This window comes from Ochotona princeps, chromosome 15, assembly GCF_030435755.1.
Source record: "Ochotona princeps isolate mOchPri1 chromosome 15, mOchPri1.hap1, whole genome shotgun sequence".
Lineage (NCBI taxonomy): Eukaryota > Metazoa > Chordata > Mammalia > Lagomorpha > Ochotonidae > Ochotona > Ochotona princeps.
Window position 1 is genome coordinate 3,924,996 of NC_080846.1, and position 23,649 is coordinate 3,948,644.

General features: G+C 55.5%; 2 protein-coding genes and 1 pseudogene across 5 annotated transcripts in view; 2 read left to right on the forward strand and 1 right to left on the reverse strand.

Moving 5' to 3' along the window:
- The window catches only part of TCF20 (transcription factor 20), a 171,385-nt gene extending 169,076 nt beyond the window's left edge, over window positions 1-2,309 (forward strand). For all 4 annotated transcript variants that reach the window (XM_058673229.1, XM_058673230.1, XM_058673228.1 and 1 more), the window contains one exon: window positions 1,093-2,309. Coding sequence is in view for 1 of the 4 variants with exons in the window: in XM_058673231.1 (XP_058529214.1) it covers window positions 1,093-1,110 (18 nt within the window). In the remaining 3 variants the exon portion in view is untranslated. The remainder of the gene's footprint in view (window positions 1-1,092) is intronic.
- Window positions 2,310-5,935: 3,626 nt separating this feature from the next.
- Window positions 5,936-9,585, forward strand: LOC101534880 (cytochrome P450 2D17-like). The gene is made up of 9 exons (XM_004589457.3): window positions 5,936-6,184; window positions 6,671-6,842; window positions 7,127-7,279; window positions 7,362-7,522; window positions 7,870-8,046; window positions 8,180-8,321; window positions 8,540-8,727; window positions 9,145-9,286; window positions 9,374-9,585. Exons 1-9 carry the CDS (start codon window positions 5,996-5,998, stop codon window positions 9,550-9,552), a joined length of 1,503 nt encoding a protein of 500 aa, XP_004589514.2. The 5' UTR covers window positions 5,936-5,995; the 3' UTR covers window positions 9,553-9,585.
- A 3,327-nt stretch (window positions 9,586-12,912) lies between these two features.
- On the reverse strand, window positions 12,913-23,385 carry LOC101535122 (cytochrome P450 2D17-like; annotated as a pseudogene).
- Window positions 23,386-23,649: the final 264 nt, after the last annotated feature.

Consider the following 23,649-nt stretch of genomic DNA (forward strand, 5'->3'; position numbering starts at 1 on the left):
CACCCTTCTCATTACATTTCCAGAGGGTCTTTTTTCCCTGTGGTGGCATCTGAGAAGGCTCTGGGGACAGCCCTGTGGACACTGCTGCCTTCCCCTTTGCCTGTGACCTTAGCCTGGGAAAGCTGAGCAAAGCAGTGGAGGCCGTCCCTGGCTGGCGGGGGAAGGCCTGCAGCAGGAGAGGAGATCTGGCCCTAGAGGGTGAGGAGGTCTCCGGACCTAGAACTGCCATCAGGGTGAGGGGTGCTAACAAGCCACGGCGTGCTTAGATCTCACTCCAGCTTGGCAGCTGTCTTCCTGGATCTGTTTGCAAAGTCATTATTGGTATTTTCTACCAAGCAGTCAGGAACCTGTTTGTCAGAGACAAGTGAGAGATTACGAGTGTGCCTGTGTGTTCTGCAGTCCGACCTGCGCTAGCCTCCTTGGCTGCCTGGCCCGCTGGTAACCCTTACAGAAGCAGAAGAAGGTTGTGGGCCTGGTTTTCCCTCAGGTTGGTTTGTTGATGGAGGACACTGAAGAAGATGGAGGAAAATATAGCAGGGCCCACAGATGCAGATGGAAGAGTTCAGTGGTGGGCAGGCAGGCAGGGGGCTGATCCTGGCCTCCAAAGTCAATTTGCTGGGTTGAATCAGACAGCAGGTGAGCTTCTCCATCTGCCCTGCTTGGATCATGGAACCCCCTGCCGGGGCCTGGGGGCCAGGATTGACAAGACCAAAGAACAAGCTGAGACCTGTCAACACTGTCGGAGACCCTGCTGGGAATGTTCTTGATGATGAGGTCTTGAAGAACTGGCCCTGGGTCACCTGGTGTCCCCTCCTCTGAGGACAAGCCCAGCTGAAGGCCAGAAACAGCTGCCCCGTTAAACAGGGCCCATCTCTGGAGGTGGACTCACCCCGAGGAGCCAGCCTACCTGGCTGGGTCACTCCTGCCCTTCACTCTCCGGGCCCAAGCTCCCACTGGCAGCTGCATGGCTTTGGCTGTGTCCTGCTTTAGGAGCATGGCCACTGAGGTGCTGCATCCAGAGGTCCCAGGGACTACTTGGTGGAGGGGCCGTGTGGAGGTCCCTGGCACTCAGCATCTGTCGTTGTGTTTCAGGTGAGACTGTGGAGATGAGAAGGTGGTGGATGCTTGAGATGGATTGGAAATCTTCCTACTGTGCAGCCACACCCCACCCCGCCTGCCCCGATGTGCCTGCCCATGCCAACACTTCCTTCCTAAGTTCTCATATCACACTCAAACCAGTGGCACCGCAGGAAAGACCCAAGATGTTGGAATGGCTGTTTCCATGGACACAATCTCCATAGTGACAGTGTGGGGGGAGGGGGGTGGGGGGTGATGGGGAAGGGGGGACTTAAAAGGGAGCGATAAAAAATATATATATATAAATCTATTTTTAGTCTGGAAAGACTTTGTTTAAATGAAAGGTGCGCTATCCCTTTTCATTCTATTTTAAAATTATCTAGCTAAAAACTCCAAATTTGCTCCAATGACAGTGAAATTTAAATGTGAAATTGAACTGAACCGACTCTCATCTCATGCAGTGCGGGAGGTGTGTGGCTTTGTTCCTAACCTGTCCCACCCCGTGCGGAGAGCACCAGCCCCAGCTGGAAGGGCAGACCAACTACACCACAACTACCCGTTTCCTGTCATTTGTCTCAAAGTGGGAAGGTTTGGGGGGAGGTGGGGGAAGGAGGGATGGTCCATGTTTTCAAGAATGGGGAAATGATGCTTAAACACAAAAATAAATTTTTTTCATTTCCAGAAACACTATTTATTTATTATTATTTTAAATTTTTAAAAATTTTTGGGGGGTGAAATTGGCAGATGCCCTGATATCCTGAAATTCCAATGTCCAGGGTCGCTGCGGCTGCCGAGAACCCGGAGTTCCACAGTCCAGAGGTGACTGCCGCCTGGGGCCCTCTGTCCTTGGCACACTCCAGGGATCCTGGGGATGGGAGGGTTCCAGGCCTGTGCCGCCAGAACGGACCATCTGTGAGCTGCCAGGAACACCTGTTCAGCCTTGTCCCTGTTTGCTTTCATTTGTGTAGAAGAGAAGGGGGCTTGTCAGCTACGCAGCCTGATGCTATGGCTTTTTTTTTATGTTTTGTTTTGTTTTTGTTTTGTAAATTGTATAATTTTTAAATATCTGAGTTTTAAAAAAAAAGTACAAAAAAAATCTTGTTAAGGCCTTAAGAAGGGGTTAGTGCATCTTTCAGGGGTCACTCTGCCATGGGGATAAAATAGCTGTTTCACAAACAGTTTTATTTAAAAAAAAAAAAATCAAAAAAACAATAAACTTCATTTTAACCTTGTTTCCTTTCTTTACTTACTACGAAGCACACGCGTCTTCCTTCTCTGCTGCAGCCTCTGAGAGGGGACCTTGGCTCTGGTCTCAGAGCGCCCTGCCCCGCCCCCCGAGTCTGGAAGGCCCAGGTGCCCAGGGCTGCCCATGACGGGCACCTGCAAAGGTGGAGACCGGCCACTGTGTGCAGGCGAACACATTCACTTCAGTTGATATGAGGGCATATTTCTAATCAACATTAATTTTAAAGGTTAGAAGTAAGTAATGCAGCGTTAGTGGGCTTTTTTAGCAAACTAGAATGCTGGAAGGAATCTTGTAAAGTTAGAAATAAGCAATCACAGGTGAGTTCTGATGTGCTCATCACTTTGGGGCTGCAGAAATGGCAGGTTAATTTCTGTTTAATGGTCACACCAAGCAGTGTGGTCCGTCTCAGTGGCTGTGCCGTGGCAGCTGAGCCAGCTCTAGGGGAGCTTTCTCAGCAGGTGCACTTCTGTTCTGGTCTGGCCGTACATTAGTACTTAAATGAAGTGGAGGGATGCTGGGTGTCAAAGGCTAACCCACGAAATGTGAAAAATTAATGTCTTGAGGGAAACATTTTACTAACAGCAAATGTTGCTCTGTCATTTGGCTGTTTTATCCTTTCGTTCGTCTTTGAAATGCTGATGATACTTTGGGGGGCAGGAGAGCATTTGTGATTGTTCGAGGCCTTTCCTTGAAGTGACTTGAGAATGACCCTTTACTGGGAGTTAGCCAGATTGCCCTGTGTTTGTTTGTGCCCCTTTGAGCTCCCACAGCTGTGTGTGTGTGTGTGTGTGTAATACATTATTTCTTTTAGAGGAGTGTAGTTTCGCAACCACACTCAGCGGAAGACAGAGTACTCACCTGCCCCAGCCCCAACACCCTGCCACAGTGGTCACCCTACCACAGTGGTCTGTTCCCATGAATGGACCCATACTGGCATATCATTGTCACTGAAAAAGTGTGTGTGTGCGCGCGCACGCACAAACAATTTCATTCACTTCAAAGACACGGGCACAGAGAGTTCTGGCACTTGCCCCAATTACCCATAGCAGGCAGGGCTGGCCCAGGAACTGCCTCTTTGTCTCTCCGTCAGGCCACACATCCACAGAAGGCAGCATAGTGCAGGACTCAGTACAGGCTGAGGGGCTGCTGAGCCCACTGCGCCATGTGTGCCCTGCGGGTGCAGCCTTGCTGTGTGCTGCTGCAGGCACACAGTATCATGAGCTGCGTCCACCTGCTCCTGTGTCTCTGTCACCCTCACCCCTTTGACTGTCTTCACAGCTTTGCCTTTTCTGGAAAATCACAGAGTCGGGATTGTGCTTAGGATCTCACTTAGCAGTACGTGTTTAAGTTTCCTATTGTGTCTTCATGGCGTGGTCTTTGTAGTGTGGCTAAAATCCCATGCTTTGGGTGTGCCACCGTTTGTCCCTTTACCTGCCAGAGGGCTTCTTGGTGGATTCCGGCTTTGGGGCATAACAAAGTGCTTCATGCATGTGTGTGGGTTTCTGTGTGGATCTTCGTTTTCTGTAGCTCATCAGGGTGAGCACTGGGAGCGGGTGCCTGGTCGTGTGGCAAGTCTGTCATTTTGTAAGCGAGTGTCAGGCTGTCTTCCGTGACAGTCCTGCCAGTGATGCAGGAACGCTTCCGGGCCTTCACAAAGGCATCACCGTTGGTAGTCTGTTTTCGATTTAGTGCTATTCTAATAAGTATGCAGCAGGTTTTTTTTTTTTAAGGTTAAGGTTTATTTTTATTAGGAAGGTAGATTTGCAGAGAAAAGGAGAGACAGAGGAAAAGATCTTGCATCAACTGGTTCACTTTCCAAATGGTCACAGCAGCCAGAGCTGAGCAGAAATGAAGCCAGAAAATTCTTTAGAATCTCCCACGCGGGTGCAGGTCCCCAGGCTCCGGGCCGTCCTCTGCTGCTTTCCCAGGCTACAGGCAGGGAGCTGGACGGGAAGTGGGGTAACTGGAACATGAACTGCTGCCCATATGGGACCCCAGCACTTGCAAGGGGAGAATTAGCTAATTGAGCCATAACACCAGACCCTACTGGTGGCATTTTAAAAGTGATTTAAAATTTTTTTAGTTATACACACATGAAATTCACCATCTTAACTGCTATGTAGACTGTTTAGTTTAAAAATGTTAAGTATTCACACCGTTGTGCAGTCAATTCCAGCATCTTGGTTTTTGCAGACTGAACAACACTATGCTTACAGGCCTCAGGAGACTTCCTTTGGAAAGTTCCATTTCTGGGCCCAGCATGGTGGCCCAGTGGCAAAATCCTCACCTTGCACGTGCTGATTCATGTGCTGGCTGCTCTACTTCCCTTCCAGCTCCCTGCTTGTGGCCTGGGAAAGCAGTTGAAGATGGCCCAAAGCCTTGGGATCTTGCATCTGTGTGAGACCTGGAAGAAGCTCCTGGCTCCTGCTTTCAGACCAGCTCAGTTCCGGCTGTTGCAACCATTTTGGGGAGTGAATCAGGGATGAAAGATTTTTCTCTATCCTTCTCTCTGTAAATCTGCCTTTCCAGTTAAAAAAAAATCTTTTAAAATAGTGTCATTTCTGTTTCTAGAATCTTCCACAACAGTAACCCTCGCACCCTCTGGTGTCCACCTGTAGAACTGCAGAAACCCAGATGCTCTGAAGGCTCCTAACTGACATCCAGAGCCCGCCCCTTCTCCACACCAAGTCAGGACAGTGAAACCTGTCTCTCGGGAAAACAGGAGACAGACAGGAGGAGCACTGCGCACAGCTCTCTGGCTGCTCTGCATCCTGAGGGGGAGGGTCTGGGCAGTGGCTGTTCCTGTCCTGCGTCACGCAGAGGGGCAAAGGCAGGAGGAATGCTGGGACTTGACGCATCCTGGCCTGACTCAGCTGGGCAGTGGAGCTGCCCTCTTGGTTGCAGACTTCTCCCAGAGGGCATGGCTGTGCACACAGGGTTATCAGCCTGAGGCTTTCTCTGGTGGAGCAGAGTGTGGAGAGTCCCTGTCCACTGCTGAGAGAGCAAGTGGCTGTGTCCAGGGTGCCTTTCACACCTAGACCCAGGTCCGTCCTCGGTAATGGGAAGGATGGGGACAGTTGGGCAGCTCTTCATGGAGGTGAGCCAAGCTTCAGGGAAGGTCCAAATGCAGCACTGTGAGCTGTTACCAGACCAATCATTCCCTCTATCACGAGTGGCCTCAAAACATCACACTTCTGACCACCTGGGCGCCATGGTTCTCGCCTCCTGTACTTGACAATGCTTGAAAAACATGGGCCCCAGCTGTCCCTTCCCATATACCTCACCCTGCTGCCCAGGCCATCTCTGGTTGGTGTCCCCTGTCCAGTTCCCCTTGGCCTGCAGAGTCAGTCCTCCAGGCTCTGCCAGCCAAGGTCCACTTTTCAGAAATATTGCTGCAGCCTGGCACTTTGGCCATCTACCCTCTCATGTCTGAGTGCAAAAGGCCAAAGGTAGTGAAAGTTTGTTTTGCAACCACTCACTGCTCATGACAGCACAGCCCTGTACCCTCTGCAAACAGTGACCATGTTGGGTTCACAGTGTCCCATAGGGAAGAGGGCAAAGGCCAGTGACTGCTCCCATTATGTGTCATACCCTTTATATACGTAGCCTACCTGGTGCTAGGACACAGCTTGGTACAAGCACAGCAGACGACTGCGTGGGCATCAGGTAACCATGGGGCTGCTGACCGAGGATGCCCTGGCACCCCTGGCCGTGGCCGTGGCCATCTTCCTGCTGCTGGTGGACCTGATGCACCGGCGCCAGCGCTGGAATGCACGCTACCCGCCAGGCCCCATGGCACTGCCAGGTGTGGGTAACCTGCTGCAGGTGGACTTCCGGGATCCTACAAGCTGCTTCAGAAAGGTGAGTGAGGGGAGGAGTAGACAAGGAGGAACCTGTGGAGCCCCTAACAATAGGCATGGGGGAGGATGACCCCACAGGCTGGACAAGAGCAGAGGGAACTGTGAGGGGCTGCCTGGGAGGACACAATGCAGGCTTGGAGGACCCAGGCATTTTCAAGGTGAGTTCTGGGAGCACAGAGGCTTGGAGGATGGCTGGGTATCCACAGGGCTGGGGCTCCTTGGCCTGTGCATGGTTCTGCAACCTCCGCATCCCTCTGTGGCCATCAGGGGGCAGGGCCTCAGCACCATTTAGATCAGGAAGTGGAGTAGAGAGGGCTGGGAGCTGGAAGGACATCTGCAGGTCAGGTGGGGATCCTGGGAAGTGTGAGCAGGTTGTGACTGGAGAATGGGGATCCCCAGAACCCCCTGGTCACAGCCACCTTGCACCCAGCTGGGGTGCCCCACGCTGAGGGACCATGTGGTATGGACCTGTCTCCCTGCCCTCTAGCTGCAGTACCGCTATGGGGACGTGTTCAGCCTGCAGCTGGCCTGGACTCCTGTGGTTGTGCTCAATGGGCTGGCAGCCATGCGTGAGGCACTGGTGACCTGCAGTGAGGACACCTCGGACCGCCCTCACACTCCCCTCTTGGAGTTCCAGGGCTTTAAGCCTCACTCCCAAGGTAAGCGGTGGGCGGGGAAAGTGTGTTTGGCCTGGACTAGGTGATGTAGAATGAGGACAGACATTCAAGACAAGGGCTATCAGGCATATAGCAGATGTCCAGGACACAGGATGAAAAGGTGCAGGGCACAGAGCTGGCGAAGTTGGAGGCAGAACTGTCTCAGGAGGTGGGACTGTGAATTCACTCCCCAGTGTTTGGCTGGGGCTGACAAGAAGCAGCAAGGCAGGAAGTGGGACTGGACGGGGACAGGACGGACCACACCCACAACATGGCCTGGCACTCAGGAGTGATCATGGCACACTACGGGCCTGCCTGGCGTGAGCAGCGACGTTTCTCTGTGTCTACTCTGCGCAACTTCGGCCTGGGCAAGAAGTCGCTGGAGCAGTGGGTGACCGAGGAGGCCGCCTGCCTCTGTGCTGCCTTCTCTGACCAAGCAGGTGAGTGATGACGTGAGGGACTCAGTCGGGATCGGGTGCACGGACCAAGGGGCCGATTACCTAATTACACCTGTGTTTCCAGGACGCCCATTTCGCCCCAATGGGCTCCTGAACAAAGCCGTGTGCAACGTCATCGCCTCCCTCACCCAGGGGCGTCGCTTTGAGTATGATGAACCACGCTTAAACAGGCTGATGAAGGCAACCCAGAGGGCATTGGAGGAGGCTGCAGGCACCATGCCACAGGTGCAAAGCTCAAGGAAGTTTTGTGGGTTAGGGGTGTATCCAATGTGGTGCTGAAGAGCTGCTGGAGGGAAGAGCTGGAGCTGGGGGATCCCAGGACGCAGCAATGGAGGGCAGGCAGGATCAGGGACCCCAGGGGAGGTGAAGGAAGCTGTGAGTCCTGCAGGGCTGGAGCATCCGAGCACCTGAGATTAGGATTCAGTTTCTCCTGCACACTAGGTTGTAGACAGCACATGAATGCACCAGTAAGGGGGACAAGCAGGGCCTGGTCCACCCAGGAGACGCGGCTCCAGCCAAAATTTTAGTGAGACCCCACCTGATGAAAACCCAGTCCTCCTGTGACCCCATAGGTGCTGAATGCGGTCCCCATACTCCTGCGTATCCCAGGACTGTTCGACAGATTATTCCAGGGCCAGAAGTCCTTGATGGCCGAGATGGAGGAGATGTTGGCTGAGCACCGCAGGACATGGGACCCCACCCAGCCTCCCCGAGACCTGACTGATGCCTACCTGACAGAAGTGGAGAAGGTGGCTCACTGCCAGGAACAGGGGATGGAGGCTGAGGGTTCCTGGAGGCCCAGCCCTAGCAGATGGGTCCTGCGCATTGCTCGGCAGTCCTTGCTTTGGGCAAGCCCTGAGCCCACTGTATCTCCCTGCACAGGCCAAAGGGAACCTCGAGAGCAGCTTCAATGATGACAACCTGCACATGGTGGTGACTGACCTGTTCACAGCAGGGATGGTGACCACATCCACCACGCTGGACTGGGCCCTCCTGCTCATGATCCTGCACCCGGAAGTGCAGCGTGAGTCCCACTGGGAATGCTGGGTGGAAGATGGGAAGATGGATACGCAGAGTCCTCTGAGCTTACCTGGACCCCTGTGGCTCTGAGCACAGGCTGGGGCAGCCTCCTGCCACAGTGCCCTCCTCCTCCCCAGGGGACAGTTCCTCCATGGGGGACAGCAGGGGTTTCATGCTCAACTCGAGGGTGCTGAGCTGCTGTGGGGACCCTTGTCTGTGCAGGCCGTGTCCAACAGGAGATCGATGAGGTCATAGGGCAGGTGCGACGACCAGAGATGGCAGACCAGGCCCGCATGCCCTTTACCTGCGCCGTGGTCCACGAGGTTCAGCGCTTTGGGGACATTGCTGCTCTGGGTGCACCCCATATGACATCACGTGACACTGAAATACAGGGCTTCCTCATCCCCAAGGTAGGCCTGGTCCTGCCACCTGGCGTCCCCTGTGTCCTCTCACAGTGAGGTGGTTACAGCCTGGGCCTCCCAGTCCTCAATGCCCCGGGCACCCACTGGTACAGCCTGAGCAGGGAGGGCACTGAGCAGAGTCAGTTCCTGTCCTGTCCACACAGAAACCCTGAAGAGTGAGGAGGACAAAGCTGAATGTGTCACACATGCACCAGGAGCCAGTGCTGCAGGACAGGTGGCAGTGAGGGTGCCATGGACCTAGGAAACAGTATGCTACGAGAGGGACAGAGAGGGCCTGAGCAGTTCTTGGGGTGAAGGTCGCTTAATGGAGGCCAGGAGGGGCCAGGTTGTGCCTGTACCCTGAGCCTCAGGATTGGGAGCACAGGTCCCAGCATGGCCACACTCATGCCAGGCTCTTCTGCCCAGGGGACAATGCTCCTCACCAACCTGTCATCGGTGCTGAAGGATGAGGCCGTCTGGGAGAAGCCCTTCCGCTTCCACCCGGGACACTTCCTGGATGCCCAGGGCAAGTTTGTGAAGCAGGAGGCCTTCATGCCTTTCTCCACAGGTGCCTGGGGGTGCTGCCTGCTGCCTGTCCCTGGGGAGAGGGGGTGGACTACAGCCCAGGCTGACTGAGCCCCTGACTCACCCACAGGTCGCCGTGCATGTCTCGGGGAACCCCTGGCCCGCATGGAGCTCTTCCTCTTCTTCACCTGCCTCCTGCAGCGCTTCACCTTCTCGGTGCCTGCGGGGCAGCCCAGGCCCAGCGACCATGCTGTAAACCACACCCTGATGTCCCCAGCCCCCTACCAGCTTTGTGCTGTGGTTCGTTAGTGGGGTGTGGGGTTCCGAGGTCTCATCCCACTGCTCAACAGGTCCTGATCCACAATAAAGCAGTTCCCAGCTCCCATGTTCTTGATTACATGGTTGGTGTCCTGGTCAACCCCTGGCCTTGATGGGTTCTCTTCCCCTGTCTAAAGCACACCAGCCCTACTCATCCTGCTACTGCGTGACTCCGTACAAGACATGGAGACCCCAGTGTCAGAGGGAGGACTTGACCGCATGTATGACATGAACGCCCAGGGTCGTGACAGGTGTGTGGCACCCAGAGAAAAAAGGGAGTCAGTGGGCTGTGGGCATCTAGGAGCCAGGATGAGAAGGCACAGGTGCAGAGGAGGCAGAGTGGGCATGAGCTGGTACTGTGAGCGGGACTTTTTACCTGCTCAGCAAAGGCACATGTGCACTGGCCAGAAGCTGGGCAGAGTGAATAGGAAGAGGAATGTTGGGGGTGGGACTTGAGGTGGATAATTGAGCAGGGCAGTACAGGTCATGCCCGCCATCCAGCCACACCCACCATCGAACCCACCCCCGGGGGTGATCAAGGTGCACTATGGCTTGCGGCTTGGGAGCAGTTCTGTTCTCAGTGTCCACTCTGCAACTCCAGCCTGGGCAAGGAGTCACTGAAGCAGTGGGTGACCAAGGAGGACACCTGCCTCTGGGCCTCCTGCTCTGACCACCGTGGTGGGTGATGGGCTGAGGATGAAGGCAGGATCAGGAGCAGGCACCAAGGGCACAAGCCGTGACCACAACCCTGCTCCCAGGGTGCCCTTGCACCGCAAGGTGCTCCTGAACAGGGCCATGTGCAATGCCATCACGTCTCTCACCCAAGGGCTCTGCTCCCAGGATGATGACCGTGGCTGAGCAGGCTGGTGTGCCTAATGCCGACCGTGCTGCAGGATTCATCAGGCTCAGGGAGACTGTGGGGCGAGGGATGAACCACATGGGTACTTCCTTTCCTTCCATTTCATTTTGCTTCCTCTGTCTCCCGAGAGAGATGGTTGGACCCTGGACCTCATCCAGCCCTATCAACATTATCCTGGCTTCAAGTCACCTTTAGCCTAGGTGCCTGAGCAGTGCACGCATGGTCTACTGGCTGGCCTGGTTGAGAAAACCAACTGGGGCCTGTAAGGCTACTATGCCCTGGTATCTGGGGTCGCCACCACCCCCTTCTGCCACTCCAGCTGACCTGCTTGGAAACAGTCCTCAGGGCCTAGGGACCCAGCAGTGAGCACCCTGTGCTTCCATCTCTGCTTCATTATGAAACTTCATGATGTCAGATCTCAGAACCAAAGCCACTGGGTCAGAGTTCTGACCTCAAAACTGATTGCGTGCTGGGCAGGCTTCTCTGTGGGCTAGTGGAGAAGCAGGAGCTTACCCAGATGTGCAGGAAACATGCATTAGCCTGCTGCAGGGCACCAACCCAGGACCTTAAATACCTCTCTAAAACACAAGAATCCAGCAACATCTGACAGCGATGAAGATCATGTGGGGACACACACCTTGGCGCTGACGATTAATTCCCTGGCTCAGGGGATGGACCCATTAGCTAAGACCGGGAGAGATGTGCAAATCCGGCTTAGGCAAGGGCAATGTCCTTACTCAGCAGGAAGTAGTTACAGAAGATGGGGTGGATCCACATCCTTCAGTAACCCCCAACAAGAGGGTTGGACATTTCTGAGAGGGAAAAGACACAAGTAGGTACCTAGTTGAGGGTCACAAGTTGGAAGCCACCACCACACACCCCTATACAGATCTTTCTGCTACCTGCCAATCAAATGAAAGCTTCCCAGGATGTACTTCCCTCATCTCCTACCTGGAGAAAGTATCGCTCCTATGGCTGGTACCTAAGGAGAGAGAGTGCTCTTGTGCCATAGACAAAAGATGTCAGGTTCAGCCATGTATGGATCATGGAATCAACCAGAACACATTGGCATAGCAGGCCAGGCAACCCTGTTCTGTAGGTCCAGATCCCAACCCCACATCTTAAAACAAACACCAACCTGGCTTGCATCAGCACAGCTCTGCGTGCTTGTTCCAGCCCCTGCTCGTGTTTTTGGGTCACCCATCAGGAAATGTGCATGGGTTGCTCCTGGTGATCACCTGGTGTGGACTGGCTTTGCAGCCTTAGACAGGTGTGCCAGGAGACGCAAGATCGTTCATGCTCTCCTTCTTTCTCTAACTGAATTTCAAATGAATGAAAACCACAAAACAAATGAACAAAAGAGAGCAAAGATTAATGGGAAAGACATATGAGAGGAGACTGCATCAGGTGATCACCTCGAGTCCTCTGACAGCCTGCTCCTGTCTCAGCCCATCAGCCAGCTGCGTGGTCAGGGAAGGCAGCGCAGAAGCCAGTGGCCTCCTGGGTCCTGGTGTTCCAGCGACTTCTTGCCCAGGCTGAAACTGTGAACAGGATATACACCTAAAGCTCAGCCAGGCAAGTCCCTGACCATGGTCACCATGGAGGAGGAGGGATCCAAACGTGAAAGTAGCCTAGACTGGACACACCCAAGACCCAGCACGTAACAACCCCCAGCGTGGACCTCTGGTGTTGGCATGCCCACCCTAGGCCAACCAAGCCCACAAGCCTCAGTGAGCCACTGAGTCTAAATAGGATGCTGACAATACCCCAGGGTCCCTCAACTGGCCTTGTTACACCCAGACTTTACCCCTATCCCTGCGACTTTGACCACACCAAACAGTGGACAACAGTGTGTGCAGTGACTGACCTGGGGCAGGGGAACTGACCCCATAAAGACCCAGAGAGCAGGCTCAGGGCACTGCCCCGGCTCTCAGCTCTCTCTATCGCAGTTACGCAACAGCGCTGTCTGCATGAGTCCCCGGGAGAAACAGGCTGGATGCTCAGGCCTGGTCTTGTTCATTGCAGCTCTGGACTGCTGACATCCATTTAGATTCTTTGTAGTAATCAACCACACAGTATGGACAACAGCACTTCTGGTACTGTGAGGGCATGTAACAGTTCAGGGTGTCTGATGGGGTTCCAGGTGACTCCAACACTCTCACCATCCAGGGGCTGGGCTGTGGCCCTCCACCCAGCAGCCATGCTTTCGTCTGTGGCTCCCCTGAGCTGATTGGCACGCTGTGTGGCTGTAGTCACCACACTGGCTCACGTGTGCCGCTTCTGAGCCTGCAGTGCCCATGTCAGGGATGGAGCCCAGCAGTCAGGGAGGAAGAATGAGGTGGCTGTAAGTGACTTAATGCGGGAATGGGACCCATCTCGACCAAGGGCTGAGCAGGGGCAAGTATAGACTCAGTAAGCACAATGCAGCTGGGAACTGCTTTATTTTGGATAAGGACACACTGAGGAATGGGATGGTGACTTGGCCCCCAGGACTAGCGAACCACAGCACAAAGCTGGTAGGGGGCTGGGGACATCACAGAACCATAAATACCATGGTCGCTGGGCCTGGGCTGCCCCGCAGGCACCGAGAAGGTGAAGCGCTGCAGGAGGCAGGTGAAGAAGAGGAAGAGCTCCATGCGGGCCAGGGGTTCCCCGAGACATGCACGGCGACCTGTGGGTGAGTCAGGGGCTCAGTCAGCCTGGGCTGTAGTCCACCCCCTCTCCCCAGGGACAGGCAGCAGGCAGCACCCCCAGGCACCTGTGGAGAAAGGCATGAAGGCCTCCTGCTTCACAAACTTGCCCTGGGCATCCAGGAAGTGTCCCGGGTGGAAGCGGAAGGGCTTCTCCCAGACGGCCTCATCCTTCAGCACCGATGACAGGTTGGTGAGGAGCATTGTCCCCTGGGCAGAAGAGCCTGGCATGAGTGTGGCCATGCTGGGACCTGTGCTCCCAATCCTGAGGCTCAGGGATGATATGGTGCCCTCCTGGCCTCCATCAAGGACCCTCTGGCCAAAGTGCTCAGAGCCTTTGTCTCTAATAGCAAGCCCTGCCCTGATGCCATGGCACCCTCACTGCCACCTGTCCCTGCAACGTTGACTCCTGGTGCACATGTGACACATTCTGCTCTGTCCTCCTCATTCCCGGGGCTCTCTGTGTGGGCAGGACAGGCCCTGCCTCTGCTCAGTGCCCACTCTTCCGAGGTTGACCCAGTGAGTGCTGGAGCATTGAGGACTGGGAGGCCTGGGCTGCACCCAACTCACTGTGAGATGACCAGGTGACCCGTCAGGCCTACCTTGGGGATGAGATAGCCCTGCACTTCTGTGTCACATGATGTCCCCAAAGCACTGAACCTTATGAACCACAGCGCAGGTGAAGGGCATGTGGGCCCGGTCTGCCATCTCTGGTGGCCGCACCTGCCCTATGACCTCATCGATCTCCTGTTGGACACGGCCTGCACAGACAAGGGTCCCCACAGCAGCTCAGCACCCTGGAGCCGAGCCTGGACACACTGCTGGCTCCTGTGGAGGAGCTGTCTGCATAGGAGGAGAGCACTGTGACAGGAGGCTGCCCCAGCCTGTGCTCAGAGCCACAGGGGTCCAGGTCAGCTCAGAGGCCTTTTCTGTCTGGCGTCTGTCCTTCTCAATTCCCACCACCACCACCATAGACAGAGTTGCACTTTTGGGCGCAGGACCATGAGCAGGAGGGCCCAGTCCAGCGTGGTGGATGTGCTCACCATCCCTGCCATGAACAGTCAGACACCACAACATGCAGGTTGTCATCATTGAAGCTGCGCTCGAGGTTCCCCTTGACCTGGTTAGGGAGAGAGGGTGGACTCAGGGCTAGGGGGAGGAAACCCTCCAATGCACCCCCATTCTCCAGAGGCTGCCCAAGGTTGGGGTTACTGAGTGAAGCACAGGTCCTTCCTGCCAGTGTGGGGCCCTGGACGTTTCACCCCCCAGCCTCCATTCCTTGCAGTGAGCCACCTTCTCCCCCTCTGCCAGGAAGGCATCAGTCAGATCTCGGGGAGGCTGGGCAGGATCCCATGTCCTCCAGTGCTCAGCCAACATTTCATCCAGCTTTGCCTTCAAGACCTTCCACCTAGGGAGGAACCTGTTGAGCAGCCCTGGGATGCACAGGCGCACGGGGGCCACACTGAGCATCTGTGGGGCCACGGAGGAGTCTGCCTGGGTCTGACTGTGCTGGGTATACCACAAAACTGGCAGAGGCTGCCACTCCAAAGTGGATCAGTGCCAGCTGGTCCCCCGAGTGAGTGGTGAGGTACATCAGTACAACACCAGTCTCCAAGCTTAAATATTGTTATTCTCATTCCCTATAAGGCAGACAGTTTCCTGAGCCTCCCCTGGGCTGCTGACCTCCCAACCTCTAGAGCCACCCTTGCCCACACAGTCCTTCGAGGCCCGACAACTCCTCTACTGTGGTCTGGATTGTTTCCATCAGCCTGGTCAGCCGTGAGTCTTTGTATTCAAAATGGCGCCCGTGGGTGAGTGAGGCAAATGACATTGCACGAGGCTTTTTGCAGGAGTGCTTTGGGGCTGAAGGGCATCCTGTGGGGTAGAGAATCTCTCAGGGGTCAGTGCTTTGATGTCTGCCCGTGAGTCTGCCTTTCCCCTCAGCGCATCACCCACCTGCATGCTCACAGAAGGCAGCACAGAGGCAGGCGGCCTCCTCGGTCACCCACTGCTCCAGCAACTTCTTGCCCAGGCCAAGGTAGCGCAGGGTGGACGTGGAGAAGCAGCGCTGTTCACGCCAGGCAAGCCCATAGTGTGCCATGACAATCCCTGCAGGGGTGGTCCTGTTAGTGTCGTGGTCTCAGAACAGTATCACTACAGATCCCACCTCCAACCCCAACCCCCTAGCTCTTCTTCCTTTTGGTTCTGCCCACCAACCTGGGGACTGCACAGGCTCTACCCACAGCACCTTCCTGCTCCTGGTTCAAGTCCTGTCCATAGCCTTGCCTCCTGTGATAGCCCTGTCCCTGGTCCTGCCCCCTCTGTGCTTGCAACTTCTCATCCAGTTTCTACACAACCACACCCTCTGGTCACTCTGTCCTCTGGATCCTACTCAACTGTCATGTCCCCATATGTCCTTGTCCGGATTGCAGTCACCCCACCAGCCTGTCCAGCTAATACATACTCTCTGCCACCCCTTACCTTGGGAGCGAGGCCCAAGGCGCAGGTGCTCGAAGAGGGGTCTGCGTGGATGGTCCCCACAGGTCACCAGTGCCTCACGCATGGCTGCCAGCCTGTTGATCATGACCGCTGAGGTCCAGGCTAGCTGTAGGCTGAATACATCCCCATGGCGGCCCCGCAGCTGCAGAGGGAGGGGCATAGCAACCCAGCACGTAAAAGGCATGCAGGTCTGGTCTGCCATCTCTGGTGGCCGCACCTGCCCTATGACCTCATCGATCTCCTGTTGGACACGGCCTGCACAGACAAGGGTCCCCACAGCAGCTCAGCACCCTGGAGCTGAGCCTGGACACACTGCTGGCTCCTGTGGAGGAGCTGTCAGCATAGGAGGAGGGCACTGTGGCAGGAGCCTGCCCTGGCCTGTGCTCAGAGCCACAGGGGTCCAGGTCAGCTCAGAAGCCTTTGCCTGTCCATCTCTGCATCCTCTGGAATCCCCAGGGGAGGCTCACGCTGCACTTCCGGGTGCAGGACCATGAGCAGGTGGGCCCAGTCCAGCGTGATGGACATGGTCACTATCCCTGCTGTGAACAGGTCAGTCACCACCAGGCACAGGTTCTCATTGTAGCTGCTCTCAGGGTTCCCCTGGGCCTGGTCCGGGCTGGGGATAGGAAACTTCCAATGCAGCTTCACTCTCCAATGGCTGTCCAAATGAGGGGTTAATGAGTTATGCACAGGTCCTCCCGGCCAGGCCTGGGCTTCTTGGGTCCTTCAGTCTCCATCCCCTGTTCCTGGCAGTGAGCCACCTTTTCCACCTCGCCCAGATAGGTGTCAGGTCTCAGGGTGGCTGCATGGGGTCCCGTGTTCTACAGAGCTCACCCAGCAACACCTCCATCTCTGCCATCCAAGTCTGTCCGTGGTTGAGCCTGTTGAACGGCCCTAGCATGCGCAGGATCACGGGGATTAGATTAGCAACTGTGCAGTCAAGGATACTGCCTGGGTCTGCCTGTCCTGGCCTCACCTTTACTGTGGCAGAAGCTGCCACTCCAGTGTGGTCCAGGGCCTGCCTGTCCCCTCCAGTGAGCGCCTGCCTTTCCCGGCTGGTACCTTTGTGTTCTGCCCTGGCCCTGGGGTACAGAAGGACAAACCCAGATCCAACCTCAGGTGCTTGGAGCCTCCACCATACAGGATGGATGGAGCCTCCCTGGGGGCAGCTGACCCTCCCTGTTCCCCTCTGCTGTGTCCTGGTATCCCCTAGATCCAGGTCGCCACTCCTGGCAAGCCCTTTCATCACTGCATATGGATGTACCCTCGCCCACCAACCTCCCTGAGCCTGGCACCTGTGGCAGGGCATCTGATGACTCCTACAGCGTGGTCTAGATAGTTGCATCAGCCTGTTTAGCCAGCTTTGTATTCAAAGCTGCACTGTAGGTGAGCAAGGCAATCCCATTGCACATGACTTGGTTCAGGAGGGCTTTGGGGCTGATGGGGCATCCAGGGACAGTGTGCCGTTTTGGTTGTCTCCTGGTCCTCACCCATGAGGTCTCCTGTGTCCCTCGGCCTATCATCCACCTGCGTGGCCATCCTGGCTCGCAAGAGCGACCTCCCCATGTCCAGCCCCTCCCCCTCGGGACAGAGAGCCACCAGAGAGCTGAGTGCAGTGTTCCGCATTGTCTGTGTTCTGACTTGGTGCTGAAAAGGGCCGAACTCTGGATGTCAGCTTAGGAGCCTGCAAGCGTCTGGGCTTCTGAAGTTCTATAGGTGGATACCAGAGGGAGCAAAGGTTAGTGGTTATGGAAGATTCTAGAAACAAATGGCACTTTCTAAAGAAGGAAGCTCCTGAGGCCTGTAAGAGGCACAGTGCTGGAGATGATGACCCAGCGGGAATAGCTCTGAGCCTGGGGCCCGGGGTCTGAAGTGGTCAGTAGTCAGGGAAAATGTGTGAGCAGGAGTGGTGCTGGTCATGCAGAGGCTGACAGGGAACCATGGTGGACTCATGAATCACACAGGAGGTTCTGCACAGTCGGTGAAGTGGTGCCCATGTCACTCTGTCCCCAAATATGCACTCAATCTTGTCCTGAATGCTCTGTCTCTCCTTCAGTAACAAAACAAGAAGTCTCTTAACACACAGCACTCAGCTTCCTTTCCTTTCTCTCCCGTTTTCTTGGAGAGAGGTGTTGAGACCTGGGCAGGGACTTCAGCCCTTATAATGTTAGCCTGGCTTGGGGAGAACACGGACTATTGGTGCCTGAGTGGTAGGGTTGGGGCGGTTGGCTAGTGAGGCCATATCCCTGATCAGCAGTGAGTACTTACAGAAGGTGGGATAAACTTCAACCATCAGCAGCTCCCAAGGTGAGTGGTGAAGCTCTGAGGAAGAATGAAGTGGCACAAGTAGGTAGCCAGCTCAGGGTCACAACTTGGGAGCCAGCCTCTTTCTGCTACTTGTCAGTCAAAGGAAAGCTGTCCATGTTGTGTCCTCTTGTCTGGTACTGGCCTCACGAGCAGCCTGGCAATGGTTGGTACAGCCTCACAGACACAAGAGCTGCACGTGCATCATGGAGTCAAGGCAGAACACGTTGGTGTAACAGGCTGGTCATCCCAGTTCTGTAGGTCCAGACCCCACTCCACCGTCTACATCAACCACCAGCCCAACGAGCTGCTCCAGCTCTGCAGCTTTGTTCTCTCCTGCTCGTGCCCTGGAGGAAGCAGTGGAGGATGGTCGCTGAACAAGGATCCCAGCACCACCCACGAGGGGGCCCTGCATGAAGCTCCTGGCACTGGCCTATCAACCCTGCCATTGTTGCTATAGGTGGATGGGTTATGAGAAGGAAGATTCTCTCTTCCTCTCTTGTAACTCCGACTTCAAGCAAATAAAAATTGTAGGACAAACAGAAATCAGAAAGAGACTAAAGGAAAAAATCCTGTGGGGGCTAGGAGAATGTGGTCAGGGCTTCACCTTCTACAATGCCTCCCTCCAACAGCCTACTTGTGGGCTCAGCCCACCACCCACCCATGAGGTTGGAGAAGGTGGCACAGAGGCAGGCAGTCTCCTAGGTCACCCACTGTCCAGCAACTTCTGGTACACACATGGAAGCTTAATCGTTCCTGCCACAGGAACATAGTGTAGCATGACCACCCCTAAGGTTGGAATGGATTGTGGGAGTGGCCTGGACCACCTAGCTCTAGTCCCATGTCCTCCACACTCCAGCGGGCCCATCTTGCTGTAGGTTTTCGGTCCAGATTACCAGGAATCCCACCCACAGTCCTGCCTGCTGTGGTAGTCCAGACCCCACCTCCGGCCCCTCTGCACTCTGCACCTTCTCATCCCGACTCCTAGACAACCACACTCACCAATGAGCTCTTGCTCTGGCTCTACACCTGTTGTGGCCTCAGTTGTCCTGAAGTGGACGCCCCTTCCCTCATGGAGTCCAGTCCCTGATGCTCTAATTCTGATCCTGCCCTCTGCTGGAGGCATGGGAAGGCAGCAGAGGGTGTTTCAAGTGCCTGGGTCCCTGCACCCACACATGAGACCTGGAGGGAGCGCCTGGCTGCTAGCCTCAAACAGTTGAGCAATTGCCCATGTGGCCATTTGGGAAGTCAAACAGCAGTTGGAAGATCTCTGTCTCTTGCATGTCTCTCTTGTAACTGTCTATCGGATAAAAACTTCATAAACAAACAAGCCAAAAATCAGCGTGGTCTGAGTGCAGCAAGCCAGTCACAGAGTCCCCGCAGTATGAGTCCCCAAGATGGCTGATGTCCAGTGATCTGAGTCACAGCAGAGAAGTGACAATGGCAGCTAGCAGGGGGTTTGGAGGAGTGGATGGTGGGGGGGTGGTCTTGTGGGTGAGCAGTTCAGTTTCTAGAATGAAGAGAGTTCTGTGAGTGACGGCTGTTCTGTCAGTGTGCTTACCCACCATGCATTGCACAGCTGAGAGGAGCCAGCAGTGTGCCTTTTAGACTCTAGGTCTACTCCCTTGCACATAGGAACACAGATGCTCAAAGTCACAGGATGACCTTGCTCTAAGAGTTGAGGGGTGCCTGGGCAGCAGGTGGACGAGTCCAACCCCAAATTCTGTAAGGAATCACTGGGGCTGCACAGGCTGCTGGGAAACACACCTGGGAGCCCAGGGTGGCCCTTCCTGACTCCAGACTTTCCCGTACATGAGACCTTGACTACTGCACCACCACTGGAGACCAGTGCGTCCTAGGCAGGAGACCTGGGATGTAGCAGTCTGACCTTGGGCAGGGTTAACAACCTCATCCAGGTGACTGACCCCCACAAAGCCCTGGATGGTAGGCTCAGGCACTGCCCGGCTCCCAGCCCTCTCTACCCCTGTCACACGCAGTGCTGGGAGCACTCAGTGCTGTGTGGATGAGTCCCGGGAGGGACAGGCTGGATGCTCAGGTCTGAGCTTGCTCAGTGCAGCCCCATGTGCCTTCCACTACTTGTAACTTCAATCTTTGTCCTCTGTTGTAATCAGCCACACAGTGAGGACAACGTTTCAGGTTCTGTGAGGGCTTCTAACAAACCAGGGAGCCGGAGGGACGATAGGGGACCCCTACAATCTCCCCAGAGCCTGCATAACATCCTACTCACACACACCCATCTTGGTCCTCTTGGTGCCCAGACTGAGGCAAGGCTGCTGGGCAGCCTTTGCACCTGAACACACATCTAGATGGGGTGGCAGTGGGTGACTCGGTGGGCTATTGGTTCCAGGCTTTGGGTCAACAAGCTTCGGATGGACCGCAGTGGACATGGGAGATGGATGGGGCAGAGGTGGTGCAGGGTGAGGTAGGGGCTGCAGAACCCACTCAGCCAGGGTCTGATAGGCAACTAGCGATGGACTCAGCAATCACACAGGAACTATGAGACAACGTTATTGTGGATTGGGGCTGTTTGAGAAGTGAATTGAGAACTCAAGCCCCCAACTACAGACCAAAGCACAGAGCTAGTAGGCAGCTGGGGTCATAAGGGTGCCAAAAGCCCCGTGGTCGCTGGGCCTGGGCTGCCCCACGGGCACCGAGAAGGTGAAGCGCTGCAGGAGGCAGGTGAAGAAGAGGAAGAGCTCCATGCGGGCCAGGGGCTCCCCGAGACACACGCGGCGACCTGTGGGTGAGTCGGGCTCAGTCAGCCTGGGCTGTAGTCCACCCCCTCTCCCCAGGGACAGGGGCAGCAGGCAGCACCCCCAGGCACCTGTGGAGAAAGGCATGAAGGCCTCCTGCTTCACAAACTTGCCCTGGGCATCCAGGAAGTGTCCCGGGTGGAAGCGGAAGGGCTTCTCCCAGACGGCTTTGTCCTTCAGCACCGATAACAGGTTGGTGAAGAGCATTGTCCCCTGGGCAGAAGAGCCTGGCATTAGAAGGACCAAGCTAGGATCTGGGCCCTGGTCCACACTTGAGAAACGGCTCCAGCACCTTTGCTGTCCTGGTTGCAAGTCCTGCCCACAGCCCTGATTCTTGAGACAACTCCGCCCTTCTCCCCGTGCTCCGCCCCTTCTGACACTTCGACAACCACACCCTGCTCAGGGGTCTTTGATTCCTGTGCGCCTGTCATACCCTCAGTAGTCTTTGCTCCAAATGTGGTCACCACCCTAACCAAGATTGCCCTGTCCTGCCAGGAGTCATTCTCCCCAAGACACCTTGCCTTGGGAGCAAGGCCCAAAGTCTAGGTGCTCCAAGATGGGTCTGTGTGGGTGGTCGGAGCTACAGAGGTGGGACAGCTCCACACATGTTGCCAAGCCTGAGGCACTGCATCTGTGCACATCGGTGTGACCTCTACAGTCTCCGCCTGCTCACACTTCCCAGGACCCCCGCCTGCTCACACCTCCCAGGACCCCTGCCTGTTCACACCTCCCAGGACCCCCGCCTGGCCTGCAAGTGTCCTTCCAGCTCGCAGTCCTCCTCACTCTGCTTCCTGATCTAAATGGTGCTGAGGCCCCTGGTGGCCACAGAGGGACTTGGAGGCTGAAGAAGCGTGCGTGGCCCAAGGAGCCCAATCCCTACAGGAGCCCAGCCCCACTTAAAGGCTCTGTGTTCCCAGAACTCACCTTGGAAACTCCTGGGTCCTCCAAGCCTGCACTGTGCCCTCCCAGACAGCCCTTCAAACAACTCCCTCTGCTCCCCCTGCTCTTGTCCAGTTGTGGCGTCCCCCTCCCGTTGTACTACTAGTGGCTCCATCAGCTCTGATGGCATGTTCATCTCCTTCTTCAGCTTGCTGAAGCAGTTTGTGGGGTCCTGGAAGTCCACCTGCAGCAAGTTGCCCAGGTCCGGCAGTGCCGAGGGGCCTGGTAGTTAGCATGCAGCCCAGCTTGATAGCAGATCCACCAGGAACATGAAGATGACGACAGTCATGGCCTTGGCAGTCAGGAAATGCCCAGTCAGCAGCCCCTGGATACTGTGCTGCCCCTCGGGTCCTTTGCTTATGCTTCATGTGCCACCAAGCTGCGTCCTGGCACCAGGCAAGACTGTGCCCTCACAAAGGGAGCAGGCACCAGCCTTTGGTTTTGTCTTTGCCTGGAGGCATCAACTTAAGAGAATGAGGTGGAATGTATGTACTTCTTGCTGGCAGAGGGGGCAGGGCCAGGAGGTTGTGGGCACAGAGGGCAGCTGGGAAGTTTTCCTCCCTTCTCCCTTTGCACTCACTGTGACTTGGGAGGCAAGTGCCTCTCTTGCTACGCTGGTTGTGCTGAGCTGAGTCCTGGGAGCTGGCCATGTGGACCCCAATTCAGAGGAGCTCATGTCCACGACGCAGATAGCCAATGGGCCAGGCACCAGGGCCCTAAGGGTTAGATGGCCAGTGGCTCAGGCTGTAGCAGAGACATAGATCTTGGCTGGCAGAACCAGGAGGACTGGCACTACAGGGCAAAGGGACCTGGACAAAGGACAGCAGTGACAGGGATGGCCTGTGCAGGTGAGGCTCAGGAGCACAGGACAGCTGGCAGGGCTCTGTGCTTTTCAAACATTTTTAAAGATTTATTTACTTTTGTTGGAAAAACAAATTTTCAGAGACAAAGAGAGAGAGCTTCCATCCACCAATTCACTCCCCGAATGGCCACAATGCCTGCCGCTGAACCAATTCAAACCCAGGAATCTGGAACTTCTTCCAGGTCTCCCACATGGATGCAGCTCACAAGGCTTTGTGCCATCCTCTGCTATTTCCCAGGTCATAAGCAGGAAGTGGCACCAATGGACACCCACAAGCTCATCAGTGGGGCTCAAGTATCCCAGCCCTGCTGGGCACACTCCACCCTACCCTTGTATCCTAGACGCCAATGGCCCAGGAGCTCCTCAAGCCCGTCTATTGTTGGATATGCTAGAAAATAGGCCGTGGTCCAACCCATCTCTCCCAGGAGGCAGAGGAAAAGAAAAGAAAGAAAGAAGGTTCTCTCTGTGTTTAAGTTATTTTTTTTTTTTTCTTGATAGCAGAAATTATTGCAGTAGAAGGAACGATGGGGCAATGGGATCAGATCTGTCTCCTTTGGCATAAAAGCATCACAGGTGGCCTAACCCACTTTGCCAGGATGCTGGTCCCTCCCATGTGGTTTCTGAGTCCACCTTGGCCCCGGGTGGGGACCCTGGCTGGGATGGGTCCTTGTCCATCTTCCCTGACCACGGCTCCATCTGAGAACCGGGCCCCAGGATGAGAGATATTCACACTGTATCATCATCTCCAGTTTTGTTTTGTTTTGTTTTGCTACAGAATGAAAAATTGTGCACCTGTGCATGGAAGCTGGGTGGAGCCACCTGGAGCCGTGATGAAGGACACGTGTTGGACACACACCCTAATGCAGAACCCATTGCCTGTTACCTGACCCCAGTCATTTCCTCTGTCATAGGATGGCCTCAAAATACCTCCACACTTCCTGGATGCCCAGGCACCCCAGTTCTCATGTCCTGTCCTTGACTGGACTTGAAAAGCACAGGCCCCAGCTTTTGCATTCCCATGTGCCTCACCCACGTGCACCGGCCATCTCTGGGCTTCTTGTCCCATGTCCAGGTCCCCTTGACCTGCAGTGTCAATCCTCCAGGCTCTGCCAGCCAACGTCCACCTCTCAGCCTGGCCAGTGGCCACCTAACCCTCAGAGC

Coding starts and splice junctions, on each gene's coding strand:
- LOC101534880 (XM_004589457.3), top strand. CDS start 5,996: ATGGGGCTGCTGACCGAGGATGCCCTGGCACCCCTGGCCGTGGCCGTG. Junction 6,185..6,670: donor CTACAAGCTGCTTCAGAAAG/GTGAGTGAGGGG, acceptor CCTGCCCTCTAG/CTGCAGTACCGCTATGGGGA. Junction 8,047..8,179: donor ACCTGACAGAAGTGGAGAAG/GTGGCTCACTGC, acceptor CTCCCTGCACAG/GCCAAAGGGAACCTCGAGAG.